This window comes from Zalophus californianus, chromosome 5 (genome assembly GCF_009762305.2).
Source record: "Zalophus californianus isolate mZalCal1 chromosome 5, mZalCal1.pri.v2, whole genome shotgun sequence".
NCBI lineage: Eukaryota > Metazoa > Chordata > Mammalia > Carnivora > Otariidae > Zalophus > Zalophus californianus.
The window spans coordinates 128,448,355-128,467,490 of NC_045599.1; the positions used below are offsets into that span (position 1 = coordinate 128,448,355).

Below are 19,136 nucleotides of genomic sequence, written 5' to 3' on the forward strand. Positions count from 1 at the left end.
CATTTCAACTCAAATGCAGCTCCCTGCCCCTCCCCGCCCCCACCCCCGCCCAGCCACTGCCACATCTTACCCAGAGAAGAAATTTCCCCTTTCCATCCAGACAGAAAACAGGAGGTTTATTGGCTAAAAGTGTTGACACAAAAAAGATCTGAACAGGAAGGTATCAGGCACAGGTGGAGCTCAGATAAAGCATAAAACTGAAGATCAGGTTTAAGTGAAAAGTCTACAATCCTAAAGGTGAGGCTTCCACACCATGTTCTCCGAGAATGTAGGGAAGGCTTACAACTCTCAAGAAGGGATTTGGAGGAGAATTCTCTAATGAACCCGATAAGCCTAAGAGAAACAATCTCCAGCTAATCATATTCGAGATAACCCTTTGAAAAAACTAGCTCAATACCTTATTTCCCTACAATAAAATCTACCTCTAAACAAGTTCCCATGTACACAGAGCTTCTAGATAGCCTCTTTCATGGATCACCCTTAAATATAAATAGCTAAGGGTTACCAATAGTTTAAGAAAACCTTGTAATATAAAAGAAAGAAATCAAAAGTGATATTTTTAAAAGGAACTCGAAATAAGCAATGAAAAAGTAAAAGAAAACCTACAAAAAACACCTTGTCTCAACAAAAGTAAGATACCAGAATTGTAAAAAGCATCTTTGTTTTATGTTCCCTTAGAAAAAATTCTACTTACTAAATTGTGACAGTCCACCAATTATAAAATGGATCCCAACTTCAGATAAGTTAAAATGTGAAATAAATGTAATCTAGAACTGGTGAAAGGGTATATGCAGAAAGATAAGATATTGAATCCAAGAAACATTGTCAGGGTACTATTTTTTAGAAAGAGAATAAGAGAGAGCTCTTGGAAATTAAAAATATGATAGCAGAATTTAAAAATTCAATGGACACTTTGGAAGATGTAGTTGAAACAGTCTCTCAGAACAGAAAAGAAAAGGCCAAGTAGGAAAATGGGAGAAAAAATTGAAGAATCAACTGAAAAGGGCCAACATCCAACTTTAAAATTTCTGGAAAGAGCAAAGTGACCAGCGCAAAGATTTTAAAAGACCCACACCAAGACACATCATTGTGAAAAACTGGAGCCCCAGTGAGCCAATTGTCTGCCTGTGGCCTCCAATTCATTTCCCTCCCTGCATCTGCTTTGCTCTGCTCTACATCATAGGAGGATGAGTCTTCCAGGCTGCATTTCCTTGTCAGCAGACTTCTGGTTGGTTCAGCCAACAGGAAACACTCGTGGAAGAGTCAGGAAGAAGAGAAAAGCCGAGACATTACTTCCTCTCTCTCACCTCGTCTTAGGAAGCATCCCTGGCAGAAGATGCATTTCTTCCATGCATCTAGCTCTTATGAGCAGCCCTAACTCTTTGGTCCTGGTAAAACTGTTTCTTTCCTGGTCCTTCTAGCTCTGGAAGTGGTAATAGCTTTTGCTGTTGCTAATTTCTGGCTTGCCTTACTATTCTATTTGGCATTTCAGCTTTTCTTACACCTTACAGTTAGCTTCTCCTATTAAGTTCCTTCTGCTGAATTACCTAGTTTTTCCTGACTAGACCCTGATTAAGCAATCAACAATAGAGAGAAAACACTAAAGGCTTCTAGAGAGAGAGAGAAAAAAAAGTGACATGAAAAAGATAATCAGAATGGTAATACAAAAAGCTGCAAAACAATAGAGCAATGACATCAAAATTGAGGGAAAATTAATCTTCAAGCTAAAATTTTATACCCAGCTAAATAATCGATTATATATAAAAATAAAACAAAATGTTTTCTAATATTCAAAGTCTCAAAAGATTTTCCACTCGTATCATCTTCTTCAAAATTAAGGTGAAATTCAACTAAGAAGGAGATTTGATATCCAAGAAAAAGGGGAACTAATACAAGAGAAAACTGAAGGACATTTCCAGGTTGATACTAAAGGAAGCAATTACTCTAAACTGGAACAGGAAACAAAAAGCTGAAGAAGAAAAATCATTAACATCATTCTAGGGAATGAGAATGACATAATGAGAACTACATGGAAGCAAATAGAAAAACAAAGAAATTATTAAATTCAGAGAAAAAAGCCTACACAGGAGAGGAAATGTAATCATAAAACACCACATGGTTCTGCTATGTGGTTCATTATATATATGGTCATAATAATAATAGCTCTGAATGTGGTGGGGGTACTTTTCTTCAAATTTTACTTTGTGAATGTACCTTTAACTAAAAACTATGTTATAAAATATTGGGAGGATGGAGGAAAAGGAAGTACTTGTAGAGAAAGTGTGTAAAGGAGCTAAATCTCTTTCCATTTTAGAAAAAAAAATGAGATGATACCAGATTTTACATATCAAAAACAGCAGCATAAATAAGCTATTTTAGAAATATAGAGGGAAACAGCAGAAAAAGCCCATAAAAACATTAAGGATTATTGCCTCTAAGGAATGGGAGTCAGGAGCAGAGAAGAACAAGACACTGCTGTCTGTCCATAACTCTTACAGTACCATAAATTTATTTTTAATTCCATCTGGTTCTTTCTTTCGTTGATTGTATTCAATCTAGAAAGTCATGTATTATTTTGGTTTCAACAACAACAACAACAACATCAGGGGAAGACGAACTTCACCCAAAGGCAGAGCCAACTATTTATGAAGCCAGCCAGTGAATGGGCCTCAGAAGTGCCAAACACAATAGGGAGAATGGGGCAAGGCCAAGACTGGGATTTACACGGCTGAGAAGTCAGACAGGCTGCCAGAGGGGAAAGGAGGTCTCCAGCACCGGCTCAGTCTAAACTGAGAAATAGTAGCAAGGGTAAATTTAAGTCGACCTCTTAAAGACATAATGTGAAAACACTAGGAACTGGAAAGACTAGACTGACTCTCTAGTCCAAAATGAAGGAAGGAAAGAATGACCTGGTATCTCTTTCATCTCAGCAATAAAACTAATGGTTTTAGAATTTAAGATTAGGAAATCCTCCAGCATTTAGGTGTTTCTTCATTTTCTTCCAGGGGAATGAGTTTTCAATGCAGCTGTGTGTGCACAACGTTGTACCCTATCCGTAAGAAAAAATACAGCTTCAGACAATAACCGGGCAAATGGTAGGCTGACTAGCCATGGGGTCTAGTTCAATGATTCTTACTTCTTTGTGACACTGACCCTATTAAGAATCAGGTGAAAGATACTGGCCTCTCTCTCCAGAAATATACACATGTTCGTTTACACACAAAAGTGTGTACATAATTAAGAAGAGTTAATGAACACTAAGTCAAGAGACCATTATCCACTTAAAGAGGTCATGGAAACTTGGATGAATTGGGAAGGAGCTTCCTCCTAAAGAACTAAGCGAACCCACTCCACTGTGGTTGACTTTATTCCTCTAGGACCATGGGTATTTTCACATATGCACCACATACGGTCTGCTACAAGATAAATTGTCCACATCTCTGTGAGTACTGTCAGTATATGCAAATGTCCTACACTGAGGTGCATAATGTTTTATATCCATGCTGGCATAGAAATGTGGCTCTTGTGGGCTTCCAGAGCTCATGGCCATGGATAGACCTGCTTAAGCATTTTTAGGTGATGAGGATCTCACCCCGGATTGGACCACTGCATGCTCACAAATCCAGCTCACAGCCATGCTCTCTGGAGCACTCAATGAACAGTATCTCATGATCTATAAAATAATGATTTACACTTCAGAAGAAAACAGGTTGCTGCAGATGAAGAAGAGACAGAGTTCTGGCCAGATTTCATCAAGCGTGTAAAAGAGCAAAGAGAAACTGATATCTTAAAAGTGTGTATTTGATCAGGCAGGGTGCAGGAAAAGGAAGGAAGGACTTCAGCCTGTGTTGCCTGCCAGGCTCACTTGCAGGGCCCGAGACATTTAATCTTCAGGTCACGGGCTCAACCCCATATTGGGTGTGTTGTTATTAGAAAGGTCAGACTAATGACATTGAAGCAGGAGTCAGGGGATGCAACTAATCCTGGCTCGGCCACCACACAGCACATTCTAAAACAAAATACCAGAGCTCTAGAACTGGAACCACTCACATGGCAAAGGCCAAACACCCATTAAGATGCCCTGGAGTGAGAGCCACTGCCCATGTAGGCAACACAATAAAAACCAGCAGAGAAGGCCAGGCAGGCACTTTGCAAACACTTGTCCTAGCCACGCTGGGAGCCCATCTGATACCTGAGGGCCTCTCCCAGTGGGGTTTTACTTCTAATTTGAGATTTCTGATGACTCCCAGAGGGTCTTCAGAATTCCCATTATGAAAACTATCCCCATTACTATCCCCCAATACCATTTCCCACAGTATAAGTGACACTGAACTCCTCGCTTTGTGGACCTAACAAGGTCTAGGATTCCATCACCACTCAACATTGTTATATTGAGTGCAGCGTCCTAGTTATATTTGGAAAGGCCACCTCACCTGCCTGGGCCTCAGTTTCTACCTTTCTATCACTGTGCTGGGAATGGGTTGGATTTGATGTCCTCTGGTTCAATAATAACTAAAACAATAAGCCTGATAATAAAAGTTCATGTTTATTGGCTGTTTCCTTTGTACCAAGCATACAAGGGGAAGCAAGAATGAACAGAAACAGACATAGTTCCTCCTCTCACAGAGTTTACTGTCTGGTAGAAGAGGCCAGATTTAATTAGAAAATCCCACACACAGCTAAAGGCTATGACGGGAAGGATCAGGGTGCCTTAAGACAGTCTGGAGTGTCAGGAAAGACACGTCCTAAGAAGGTGGCGCCTGAGTTGAGAGCTGAAGGGTAGGTAGGAGTACCGGATACCGTAGGCATGCAGGAGCATCATGTACAATGGTCTCGAGTGTAAGAAACAAAAGTAAAAGAAATAACAGCTATCATCCATTGTATTCAATATGTATTCAATATGTATTGAACTCAATTGTATTCAATATGCAAAGGTATTCAATAATACAATTCATTGTATTCAATATGCCACAATGCCTGGCATTGTGTTAAATATTATTTACGTATGATTCTTGAGTTCTTTCAATAGCCTTGTCAGTTAAAAATTATTTTCCCCATTTTATAGTCAGTAAACTAAGGCACAGAGCTTCCCAGGAATGTGCCCAAGATAAGAACAGTAAGAGGCAGCACCAGGTCTATGAAACCCCAGCCTACATATTTTAACCATAGGCTACACTGTCTGCAGCAATGGCTCCTGGGTCCTCCTAGAACACAGTGTATCAGAATGGAATAGGTCTCCACCGGGTTCACTAGTAAGAGGACAAATGTACTTTAAAAAAAATATTTTTAGGGGCACCTGGGTGGCGTACTCGGTTAAGTGGCCCACTCTTGACTTTGGCTCAGGTCATGATCTCAGGGTGGTGTGATCAAGCCCCACATTATAGGGTTCTGCGCTCAGCAGAGAGTCTGCTTTGGGATTTCTTTCCCTCTCCCTCTGCCCCCACCTCCACTCGCATAAGCACTTGCTCTCACTCTCGCTCTCTCCAAAATAAATAATCTTTTAAAAATATATATTTTGTATTACCCATAGCAATGGTGGAAACATCATCATAAAGACACATATACTAATAACCAGACCATTACAGTACATGCAACACATACAGTCCCAATGAAAGCCCAGCCCTAAGCAGTCTGATTTTCTATCATGCCACACACACGCACCTGCCAAACTACCCACCAAAGATAAAGGAAACAGGAGTAGATACTTGACCCAGAGATGCTAACGTACAGGCTGCCAATAGCCCTTGAGATGGCACAGCTGAAGAAGCTGCACCCAGGCAAACATGCATAGGTTCAACCGTAATCTTATTCTCCAAAATATGACCTGGGAAACGGAAAAGCTCAAAGTCTTGAAGAGTAGAGAGAGCAGAGTTATGCCTGGAGTGCAGACATTGTTAAAATTAGAAAAATCTAGTAATAGAAGTGGTTAAAAGTTACAAACTTTCAGGTATAAGATAAATAAATTCTGGAAATTTAATGTAAAGTGTGATGACTATAATTAATACTGTATTGTATATTGGAAAGTCGCAAAGATAGTAGATCATAAAACTTCTCATCACCAGAAAAAAAATTTTGTGACTATGCAAGGTGATGGATGTTAAGTAAACTAACTGTGGTAAGCATTTTGCCACATATGCATATATCAAATATGAAACTTATATGATGTTATATATCAATTATATCTCAATAATACTGAAAAAGAGAAAAATCTGGTAATACAACTTAGTACATTATAACAGAATTTAAAAAAACCCGTCTGATTATCTCAGCAAATGTAGAAAAGGCATTTGATGAAATTCAAACACCCCAACCTGCACAGGTGATAAAATTGCATGGAACTTAATCTGCACACTCTATACTACACGCACACACACATACACAGGAATAAGGTCAGTGCATTGTGTCAGTGTCAATATCTGTATTGTGATCTTATACATAATTTCCAAAATGTAACCAGTGGGGGAAATTGGGCAATGTATACAAGTGATCTCTCTGTACTGCATCTTAAAACTGCACTTATCTCAATTAAAAAATCAACTTTAAAAAGACAGTGCAAGAGGTGGAGACGGAGGAAAAAAGGGAGAGATGAAGGAAAAGATCAATTTTATGGAAACAAAATAGCATTAATCCATCAAAATTTGATAAATTGAAAACATAAAATACTAATTTTATTTTAATAATCATACCCCCTCCAACTTCCCAATGTTTCAGTATAGGCTATCAAAGTTTAAAGTTTCACATTTTTGCATTTTGAGATCACAACATTTCCAAGGCTGCTGCCTACATACCGAATATGATGAAAGCAGCACTCACACGTATGACAGAGGGTCAGGGATATATTACAATTTACAGTGCCTACAATAAAAAACCTGTGTCTGTCGCTTTTCCCTAACGTCCATTATATAAACTCCAATGCTTGTTATGCTACCTTTGTTTCAGTTATTCTAATAAAAGATATAGTTTTGCCCAAACAAAACAAAACCTCATCAACAAAGAATAGAAAGGAACTTCCATAATCTAATAAGGACTCTCCCCCAAACCCCACACTAAACATTATGCATAAATGATGATTGGAACAGATAGGAAACCGTTATGTGTTTTTCATATTAAAGTTAAGAATAAGGCAAGGATGCTCACTATCACTGCTTTTATTCAATACGGTACTGGGATCCCAGCCAATGCCATTAAAAGTTTTAATGTAATTAGTTATACTTAATTTAATTTAATATGCTTAATTTAATGAAGTATACTTTTAATTAAGCATACATAGGAGAAGAATTGAAAAGAAACAAAACTGTCACTATTCACAAGTCATGTGATTGTTTAAAAAAATGAGTGGTGAATTTTAGAACTAATAAGAGTCCACCAAAGTTGCTGGATTTGAAATCAACAGCAGAGGCTGAAGAGCCCATGATGAGTGTCACGAACTGAAGTTCTAAGTAAGCAGATAAGACAACCCATTGGTACAAAGAAGAAAAGTAGAAAGACTTAGGAAAGAGCTGAGCCCTAGAATGAAGACCACCAAGCCTCGCTAGCTGTGTTAAGTGTCTCCTACAGCATTAGATCAAGTTCTAGCACCTGTGAGTCCCAGCTAGAGCAGCTCCTGGGTCTTTGGCTCCCACATCTCCCTCTTCCACAATACTCACCACAACTACCTGTCCACACTAACTAGATGGCACTGAGAAGAGCCCAACTAAACACGCATAAAATATGATGGGGCGCATGGGTGGCTCAGTCAGTTTAGCATCTGATGCTGGAATTCGGCTCAGGTCATGATCTCAGGATTGTGGGATCCAGCCCCGCGCCAGGCTCTGCGCTCAGCAGGGAGTCTGCTTGAGATTCTCTCTCTCCCTCTTCCTCTGCCCCTCCCCCCTAAAAATAAATCAATAAATCTTTAAAAAAATACATAAAATATAAAAAAGTAGACACATGTTCAGAATTGAAATAAATTATTATGAGTTCTAATTTCTACTTAACATTATAATTTGTATATTGTATTTGTATAATTGTAATCTACAACCACAACTAATCTCTAAAGCACTAGCACTTGGTTTGGAATATATTATAGATCTTTCTAGTAGGTACAAAGGTACACATTTCTTTTGCCCAAGAAGTATCATTATGTGGGACAGTCTCTATTGTGATACTTGAACTTCAACAGCTTCAGGTAAAAGGCCAAATAAAAATGCTCAGTGCCTTTACATTCTTTCCTATTCCTGAGGCAAAGGATTTGGATGATGACAATACTATCATAGGTTTCCTCAAACCTGGGCTCTACTGCAGAAGCTCCACTTCCTTCATAATTCAGAACCCACTGTCCAATATGGTAGCCACTAGTCACACATGGCTACTGAGCATTCGAAGGGAATTAAGATATGCTGTAAAGGGTAAAATACACACTGGATTTCAAAGACTTTACACAATAAAAAGAATATATAATCTCATCCATAGTTTTTACATTGATTCAATGTTGAAAGAACATTTTCTATGTGAGTTAAATAAAATGTATTATTCAAATTAATTTCACCTGGTTATTTTAACTTTTCAAAAATGTAGCTACTAGAAATTTTAAATTACATTTAAATTACATATGTGGCTCACATTTGCAACTCACATATATATATATCTACTGGACAGTACTGATTTAGAAAGTCAAAAGGTATTTTAAATGATATGTGTATTATATATAACACTTAAAACATGAATAAATATGTTTATAAGACCCTTTATATGTCTTTTGATAGCAAATTCTTATAAAGCCAGGAGTAATATAACAATAGTATAAAAGAGGCATCCCTTATGGAGCTCCAACTTTTTGACTGGGATAATACTAAATGCTTCAGATAGATTCTCCGTAATCCTCCCAACAGGGAGGAGTAGTTTGGACCAGGGAGACTGTGTAATTTGCCCTAGATCACACAGCTAAGAAGTGTTAGCTTCAGGCTCTGAATGTAGGTCTGTCTGGGGCCAATGTCTGTACCCTGCAGTACTTCAACTAAAGAAACTGAGAGAGGCCCTGTTTGGAAGTGCCCAAGTGAAGCTGGTCTTACGAAGACAGTCATTATCCACTTCGGGCAAGAACAATCCAAAGCGCTATATCTCCTGTTAAGAAGGTGTCTCTTTTCTGCCTTGGACACTGTGGAGTGAACAGTGTTGAAAACCAGCACAGGCACCCAATCGGTTTGAGGAATCCATGGCTCACCCAGCTCTGAGAACGAATCTACAGGAATGATGCAGAGTTTTGAGGAACCAGAGGTGGCAGAACAAGGGTGCCAAGTGAGGTGTGGCCAGCCGGCTTCGGTGCCACCTCTCAGATGAGCGACTCTGCTCGGTCCTTAGCATGGCCAAAGCTCCTGACCCTCGTCCTCTCTTGGAAAATGCATCAGTAACAACAGCACTGAGGAGCAGGAAGCTCTAGAAGCCCCAAGGGAAATGACACTGCCACAGGAGACGGGGCAGACTTGCCAAAAAGATTGTCATAAGGAAGAGACTTCTAAAACCCAAAATATCTCCTGCCATTGGGCTTTGGAAAAATTCAGCATGCAAAACTTGGGCACTCCATCATCCATCTTCCCCCCACAACACGCTCCCAGTCAAATAGGTGCCGGAAGTCTACCAACATCTGCTCAGCATTACCACAAGTACCCACAAAAAGCAATTTTCCTTCCTGCAGCAGTTGGAAAAGTGGGGTGGGGGGGGTGATTGGGGGGTGGAAGCGGGCCAGAAAAAAAAACACAGAGAAAGCTCAGTGACATTCAGACATGAACCTAGGAATTTCTGAATGGTTCAGAATGGGACACTGTCACCTCTGATTTAATTAGAAGACTGTTTTCGGGATGCAGAAGGCCTAGGCCCATAATCAAGCACTTACGTAATCCTCCTCATTGAGTCCTTGTTTCTCAACAGAACTTTTCACCTCCATGGAAAACTTCTCAAATTCAGGCTTCACTGTCCTCAGTAGAGTGATTGTTTGGAGGGATGAGTATGCTTGCTTAGCTTCAAAGTCATGTTTGTCTCCTCTCTTCCACGAGCCATCTCCTACAGAGAAATAAAAATATTTATAATTCCAAGGCAGTCACCATAAAGGGACCATTCTCCCCCCTTCGACTGCAGCGTGTCACTACGTGTTACTTTTGGCAGCTGGGGCAGACGGTATTGTCATAGTCATGCCCTTGGACATAACCTGACGATGCCAAGATCCTCAAAGGAGAAGGCCTTTTGGACACGTGTTCCTTTGAAATGCGAGAGACAAAGCAAAGCATTCTAGAGTTAACTGCCTTATAATGACAGCGTAACTGTAATTTTCAGCCCCTGAGAACTGCAGCACTGCAGGAGTAAGAAGAAAGCTTTTATTCCTTTCCATTCACTTGTTTTTTTTTTAATATCTACAGTCAACTGCGGAGGTCAACCGAGTCGTTACTATAGTACGATACACCTGACGTTGTGTGGATGTGAAATGACAGGAGCGCCGTGTATCACAACGGATATGCGCAAGTATGATAAAGTGGGCGCTATTCATAGAAAAACTTTGGAGATTGAGATTATTGATATTTTTTGAACTATTTGTGGAATCTCCTCAGAATGAAAGTAACTTAAGTGACCATGAGGATTTATCTCTCTCTAGTGCTGGCAACCTCATATAAAAATTATTTTTTGGACAATATTCATCAGTGCATCAACAGTAATAAAATAAAAATTGCTAACACTTACTGAGCACATATATAATAATAAAAGCTCTATTTATTGGGGCACCTGAGGGGCTCAGTCATTTCAGCGTCTGCCTTCAGCTCAGGTCATGATCCCAGGGTCCTAGGATGGAGCCCTGTGTTGGACTCCCTGCTCAGCAGGGAGTCTGCTTCTCCCTCTCCCTATGCCTTTCCCCACCACTCATGTTCTCTCTCAGACGTGCTCTTTCCCTTTCTCAAATAAACAAATAAAATCTTTTTTAAAAAGCTCTATTTATTGAGCACTTTATATGTAGGACTCATTTAATCTTCACAAGACTCCTTGGTTTGGGTATGTTATCCTCTTTTATAGATGGGGAAACTGAGGCACTGAGAAACTGGGTCCCCTCTGCTTCACAGTGCTCCCTTTCACAAAAGCAAAGGCAAATTACATGGATAAGATTTAGTACTCTTCTCTTTCTAATCTCATTTTTGAGGAAACATGTGGCCTGCAGGACCCCAAAAGGAAATGTGGACTTCTAACATTTGGCAATAAACTGTTGTTTCTATGAATTATCCTTATGATCCCTCCAGTTCTCTGGAGCCACAACAAAGAATTCAACCTGCTGGAGTCCAGCACCAGAGTCATTTGTTCACACTGAGCCCCTAGTCCACGGTGCACCCCTGGAGCCAGCAGCTGAGTAGTGAGGATGCTTGCGGAGCGTGCCGCCAGGGCTCCGCAGATCTCACTCTCTTACAGACACAGTTCAAGAAAGAGTTGGTGGCTTGGGAACTTCTAGACCCGCTTAAATCAGACAGAAAGTAATCAGCCATGTACCACACGCAAGGTTCCGTGATCGCCACCCCAGCAGGCATTATGAAGGGCTTGAACAGCCTCCACCACCTGAGGACAGGGTTTCGGAGCCGTCCGTGTGAACAGCTGAAGTTACAGCAAGGAACAGCTAGCTCACTGTGGCAGGAGGTAGGGAGTAGTAAGAAACAATGTGGAGGGTACAGATAGAGGCAAGGAGCTCCCACACTCCCAAGGGGGAAGGTTTCAAGTGAGGACGAGGCATCGGTCGTCCCTAAATGTGTGACTAGGATTTTAATAGAAGGCGAGCAGGATGGAAAGGTGTGCTTGGCCGAGCCCGTGGCACAGGCAAAGGTGCAAATGTGTATGACATTCAGCAGGCAGCTGGGAGCCTCAGTCTCGAGCACAAGAAAAGGCCGAGACAAAGAATTTGTTTGTGGAGTTATCTGTGTAATGATAATCCTAATAATAGCAACCATTCATTAATTGCTTCTATGTGCCAGGGAGCTGTTAAAAGATAAATAAGACAGAGCTGAGGACAGAATTCATTAAGGACTAGATCCGTTCTCAAGGAGCACAGATTAAATTTCAGGCCACCAAACAAAACTTGACAAAGTCCTCCTCCATATGAAACCTCCCAAACACCAAGGAGGTGACAGCATGCAGGGCAGGCAGCTGAGCCTGTAGTGAGGGAGAGCTGTTGTCCCTGCCCCCAGCCAGGGGGAGCCCAGCTGCGAGCTCGAGACACAGACAACATGGCCTTTGTTAAGGAGCCAAACCCATTTGCCAGGAAGACCCCCCAATTCTAAGAATGTCCAGAACATCTTCATCCCAAGGAGGAATACATTTCTTTGAAGCGTGCAATCAATATTTATTGATTCCTTTATAACTGATTTGAGATATCAAGACAACAGGAGTCATGTTCTATAGGCAGAGGGTCAGAGCTTCTCAACTCTGGGAAAGAGTACTCTCCAGGCGCTTAAGAAAGAAAATACTTAACCCTGAAGGGTTCTATACTGCAGTCAGACAACATATACAGAACTAGAAACAGCAACCATCTCACTCACTGAAAGAGGAAAACACTTTTCCCAAGAAGTGAAATCCAATACAATAAATCTGTTTACCGCAATCCAAAGGGTAATAACTTGGGAGTTCTGTCTTCAAGAAAAAAAAAAAATGGAAAACAATCTGCTTAGTAAATCTAATCCAAACTAAATGCTTATCTAGTCACCACCATAATTGATCCTGTGACTTCCTGCTTTTGCGGGCGTTCCTTGTTGTAATGTGTCAGTAACGTTGCCCACACCCAGGCTGTTGAACACTGGAAAAGCAGAGCTGGCTTGGCATGATGCCCCATCAGTAGGGACAAATTTAATTCAGTAGACAACTGGGTGCCTCTGGAGATTTACGAGTGTAACAGAAGAATGACATGATCAGAATCAGGCCTTGGGAAATAGCAATGGATTAGAATGGGGAGACACAGAGGGTTCACAGTCACAGCCGTCCAGGCAAGAGGTTACGAGAGGCGATCCAGGGGAAGTCACACACCAAAAAGCTAAGCGTGCTTCTCTGGGTAGCTAGAACTATGGGCAAGTTTTCTTTTCTCTTTTTTCTTTTCCTTTTTTGTGTTTTTGGGAATCTAATGAATTTTTCAATAATAAGCATTTACTGCTTTTGGAATCGTAAGAAGAGGGAGAGCCCCTGAGAATGAAAAGCAGGACAGTGCAAGAGGAATCTCAAGACTCTACAAGAGTGAGGGAGTGAGGGACAACAGAAAGGGAGGCACATCACATCACATCTGGTGACGCCAGAGAGGAAAGGAAAAGGAGATGTTATTAGAAGAAAGAGCAGAGCCAGATGGAGGAGGAGGAAAATGACGTGGAAATGGTAATGATGTCTTTCAGTCAGGGTCATGGTCAATCCAAGGTGACAACACCAGGCTGGAGCTGGAGACAGTGGTCTGAAGCCAGAAAGAGGAGTGAGCACTAGAAAACACTTTGGGGATGATGTTTCTAGTGGCCAGGAGAAGTACGAGGAGACAGAGAGGAGCTGACAGAGAACCAAAGAATGCCGTGCTACCGACACTAAGAAAAATAGGTTTCCAGAAAGAAATTGGTGAGAACAAAATGGAATGCTCTAGACGAGACCTGTGCTGCCTAATAGAGCAACCACCAGCCACACGTATGACTATTTAAATTTAAATTGATTAAAATGAAATAAAATGTAAAATTCGGTTCATCGGTCACATGTGGCACATTTCAGGTGCCTGGTAGCCACGTGTGGCTAGTAGCTGCCATCCTGGGCAACAAAGAACCGAACACAGCATCATGGAACATTCCATTTGGACAGCACTGCTTTAGAGGCACGGAGGCTTGGTCTGACCTAAAGCTAAGGGCTTTGGTGATGAGGTCATCGGTGACCTTGATGATAACACTTTCAGAGTGGTTAGTGCTAATGCCATCTTCTTTCAGTTGTCCTGAGCAAGGGATCAAGAAGAGGAAAAAGAAGGCTGCTAGCGAAGAGTAGGGCAGAGGAGGTGATCCTCTGAGGTTGTTTCAGGAATGAGGAAAAGTGAATTTGCTTTGTTTTGTTTTAAACATCATGGAGTCCCAAGCTTGTGTTTAGAGTAAGAGCACAGGATATTTGTGAAAAAGGAAACAACAGGGGCGCCTGGGTGGCTCAGTCGTTAAGCGTCTGCCTTTGGCTCAGGTCATGGTCCCAGGGCCCTGGGATCGAGCCCCACAATGGGCTCCCCGCCCTGTGGAGAGTCTGCTTCTCCCTCTCCCACTCCCCTGCTTATGTTCCCTCTCTCACTGTGTCTCTCTCTGTCAAATAAATAAATAAAAATCTTAAAAAAGGAAAAAAAAAAAAAAAAAGAAAGAGGAAATAACCTGCTCACCACCAAGCCCTGTACTCAGCAATCCTGTGGCCAGGGGTCTGGAGTTGGCAAGGGGTACCCACCCTGGGATAACTAGCTAAGACATCACAGAATATGTCCAAGAAATGAATGCCTGGAGCTCCCCTGGGCTGGCTGTGTAGCAGTCTGGCTCTTGACCTCGCCTCACCCCACCCTCTCCAAATGGCCGGGTGTTACACGCTTGCCATGAGCTAGGCTGGTCCACTTGCTCCCATCAGTAACAACAGCACCGCTTATTGGGCGATGCCGTTGTGAATGGCATTGCCTGTAGCATTTCATTCTTCAATCCTCATAAAAACTCCACGAGAAGGATGTAAGCATAAGTGCCACGTTACAGACGAGGAAACTGAGGCTCAAGGAGACTGACGTGTCCCAAGTCCCTTAGCCAATAAACAGAAGATGGATTCAAGTGCAAGCCAGACTCCAAACACTGGTGCCACGCCGTCCCTGCTCCATATTCATTTCATCAGAGTTTGGGGTGTTCCAAGCTTTAAAACTGACCATGCAATGGGATGACAAAAGTGTTAGGAACAAAAGTAACACAGAAGGAAAAGTCAGAAGAGGAAGCGTCTAAATGTGGTTTGACAACCGTCACAGCTGGAAGATTGTATGAGAATTCTTTTTCTCTTCACATCATCCCAAACAAACTCGAATGTGCATATATTACTTTTGTAGTAAAACGTAATAAATCTAATCTCTCCTCAATTTTTCTATTTTTCCACTTTTAGCGAGTCAAATAATTTATGTGTATCACCTAGCTCTACTATACTTCCATCTTCACCTTAATGAGTGCCCTCTGAGTTACCAGGAACTCCAGAAGGCTCTACACTACCCTTAACAGTCCTGGACAGGGTCACCCAAATAACTTTGCCACCTACCTTACATCCAAAGAAGATAATGCCAATGAACAAGAATGCCAGTGGGTGCTATTAAGAACTCTACAGGGCAATATATATCACCTTCTTTCTAGATTTTTTTAAAAGATTTATTTATTTATTTATTTGAGAGAGAGCACGTGAGTAAGCAGGAGGGAGGGGCAGCGGGAGAGGGAGAGAATCTCAAGCAGAGACTCCATGCTGAGCGCAGAGCCCTAGATGAGGCTCGATCCCAGAACCCTGCAATCATGACCTGAGCTGAAATCAAGTATCAGACGCTTAACCAACTGAGCCACCCAGACATCACTTCTCTCTAAATTTTTTTAAACCCATCCTTTCAATCTTATTTTCCACCACCTGAATTCCCCCATAATATATTCTGAATTCCTATAACTATAATTTGGGCAGATCTGAGAATTTGTCTGAGTACTCACCAAGACCAAACAACCCAGTAATCAATAAATATGGACACACTGTATGTTTTAAAAAAAAAAATCCAATAGCAAGTAAGTATTAATTAAAATAGAGCCTTCTTCTGGAACTGGTATAAAGTTTGCTGTGAGGAAGCACAGGGAGAAAACAATGTTGAAGAATTTTTCATGAGCATATATTTGATTCTTAAGGCACAGTGGGGCTCCTGGGTAGCTCAGTCAGTTGAGCTTCTGACTCTTGGTTTCAGCTGAAGTCATGATCTCATGGACGGCAGAATCAAGCCCCATGTGGGGCTCCTCGCTCAGTGGGGAGTCTGCTTGAAGATTCTCTCCCTCTGCTCCTCCCCCAACTCATGCACACTCACACATGTGCATGCTTGCTCACTCTCTCTCTCAAATAAATAAATAAATATTTTTTAAAAATCTCAAAGAAGACCCTTTACTAGGTCTCTCTGCCTGCAATAAGATTTTGTTTACTGCTTCTATTCTGAGGAGGAAAAGGGCTTCAGGGTCTGTGGCAAGCATAGACATTTGCTTCCCTACATCCATTCTTCCTTCTTCCTTAGTAACAGTTTCCTAAATTGATTTGGGGTAACAGAGAATCTAGCTGAAAGCACACATTTTCTGGCATCCTTCACAACCAGGGGTAGCAAATGATATGTAAGTAGAAGTTAATCAGAGGGGCTTCCAGACAGACAGATCTTCAAACAGAATTGAGTCAACTGAGATAGTGTCTTTTTTGCCTTTCATCTTTCCCCGTTCATCTTGCCTAGAATGAAGACACCGTCCCTGGAGTCCTAGCCACCATCTTGTGATCTTTAGGATGGATGCTGTTCACTAAGATTAAAGGAGCTGAGAAACAGAAGAAGCTTGGAACCCTGATGATATTATGGAACCACCATCTCTACTCTGGACTGCCCACCTCTGGACTTCTTACAGGTGAGAGGAAAAACCTCTACATTTGCTTAAATAAATATAGGTGGGAGTCTTGGTTATTTGCATGCAGATGTAATTTCTAATGCACCTACATCCATTCTTGGTTCATTTGTTAACAGAATGTATGGCCTAAACTTATCTATAAAACTATACCAAGAGGGGTGCTTGGGTGGCCCAATGGGCTAAGTGTCTGCCTTTCTTTCAGGTCATGAACTCCGGGTCCTGAGTTCAAGCCCCATGTGGGGCTCCCTGCTGAGCAGGCTGCCCGCTTCTGCCTCTCCCTCTTCCCCTCCTCCCCGCTCATGCTCTCTTGCTCTCTCTCTCTCTCAAATAAATAAATAAAATCTTAAAAAAATAACTACACCAAGAAAAATGTATAAACTTACCATTTTTAAGAACTATATATAATCATCAGAGTAAACTAAGACTAATAATATAGCTAACATTTATTAAACACTTTATGTTTCAAGAAGTTTGCTATGTATCTCACACACATTACCTCATTTATTACTCTGCTTGATGCCATGAGGTAAGTACTATTATTATCATTAAAAGAAACTAAGGCCCACGGGGGAGGGCAGGGTTACATCAAGCACAGCCTCTCAGGCAGACTGAGAGCAGAGGCCAAAGCCTGAGCACCCATGCTATAAAAGGTAGGAAAAGAAAGGTCTAATCAGAAATACCAAGGATACTTTGCAAGTTGTATAGAGCACACTGTATAACTCTATGTAATTTAATTTTCAAGAAGCAAAAAAACTGAACTCATGGAAAAATACTTTAAAAATGCAACTTAAAAAAAAAGTTATCCCCAGATCACCAATACTAAGTCATATATATGGCTATGACTTCTTACACAGGGATATCATGCAGTGTAAAGGACACAATATCGCTGTTTTGGTATTCTTGCCAAATAAGTATAAACTCAATCTTACCACATGAAAACAACAGATAAATCCAAACTGGGAGACATTCTACGAAATAACAGGCCCATCAAAACTGTCAGATTATGAATGACAAAGAAAGATTGAGGAAATAACACAGATTGGCAAAGATTAAGAAAATACAACAACTATATGGATTGGATCCTGGAACAGAAAAAGATCATTAGGAAAGGTAGTAAATTTCAAATAGGCTTACAGTTTAGTTAGTAGTATGGTACCAATGTTAATATTCTTATTTTGATAATTGTACTATGGTTATTTAAATTGTTAACATTAGAGGAATCTGGGTAAAAAGTATACATGAACTCTCTATATTATTTTTGCAAGTTTTCTGTAAGTCTAAAATTATTTCAAAATAAATTTTTTTAAGTTTTTCAAAAATTACCTCTAAAAAGAAGTTAGGTCCAGATACAGAGTTGAATTGTTTCCATCTTTCAAGGAATATTCTTATGGTATATAAACTGTTCTAGAGCACAAAAACAATGGAAAGTGTCCCAATTAATTTTATAAAGCTAATATAAACCTGATATTAAAATCTGCCAATACCACCTCAAGGCAAGAAAACTACTGTCCAATCTCACTCATGAATATAGACTCAAAAGTCCTAAATAAGATACCAAAAGTGAAAATCAGCAATACACCTAAAAAAGTCATCATGACAAAGTATACTTAATTCTAAGAATACTACAATGGCTCAATCTCCTATTTATTAAAGAATAAAAGAATAGGTCAAATGTACTTGATAACATTCCCTACTCATTTCTAATTTTTAAAACCACACTTAATAAACTAGAAATAAAAGGAGACTTTAACATCTACTTCAATTCAAGAAGTTAGAAATTAAAGTATCACCATTTGTTATACAATATAATTCTGGAGGTTCTTGCCAATGCAATAAAAAAAGAAAAAAATGATCAATTGTCAAAATGGAGAAAAACACTTGTTGCTATATGAAAATAATATAAAAAACTATCAAAACAGAGGATTTAATATGTGGAATTCTTGCAAAAATAAATAAACAGAATCTCATAGCTTTTCTATATAACAACTACAGTTATAAAATGTAATGGGAAAAGAACATGATCATAATAACAACCAGAAAACATAATATCTAAGAATGAACTCAACAAGAATGGTACAGAATATAAACGAAGAAACTGCAAAATGTTGCTTATGGACATAAGAAGAAATTCAAATAAGTAAAATAATTGAAAAGTTAGATGGTGTAAGGATGCAGGAAAACAGACAATCTCATAGCTTGTTGCAAAAGCATAAAGTGGTAAACCTCTTTAAGGGTCAACTTGGCAAGATCTATCAGAACTTAAAACTTTCAACTCATAAATTCTACTTCAAGAAATTTATCTCACATGTAATATGTATGTATAAGTATGGGTATGTGCGTGTGTGCATGCACATACAAGGCTACTCAACATAGCATTGTTCTTAATAGTAAAAAGCTGAGAACAACATAAATATTGAAAAATGACAGATTGCTTAGGTAAAGATGGCATATCAACATTATAAAATACTATGTAGCCACACTTGAAATAGTATCACCACT

At 40.2% G+C, this 19,136-nt stretch overlaps 1 protein-coding gene across 6 annotated transcripts in view; it reads right to left on the reverse strand.

The window, feature by feature from the left end:
* The window catches only part of NPR3 (natriuretic peptide receptor 3), a 70,710-nt gene that overhangs the window by 37,582 nt on the left and 13,992 nt on the right, over nt 1-19,136 (reverse strand). For all 6 annotated transcript variants that reach the window (XR_003522292.2, XM_027606794.2, XM_027606793.2 and 3 more), the window contains one exon: nt 9,872-10,038. Coding sequence is in view for 5 of the 6 variants with exons in the window: in XM_027606794.2 (XP_027462595.1) it covers nt 9,872-10,038 (167 nt within the window). In the remaining variant the exon portion in view is untranslated. The remainder of the gene's footprint in view (nt 1-9,871; nt 10,039-19,136) is intronic.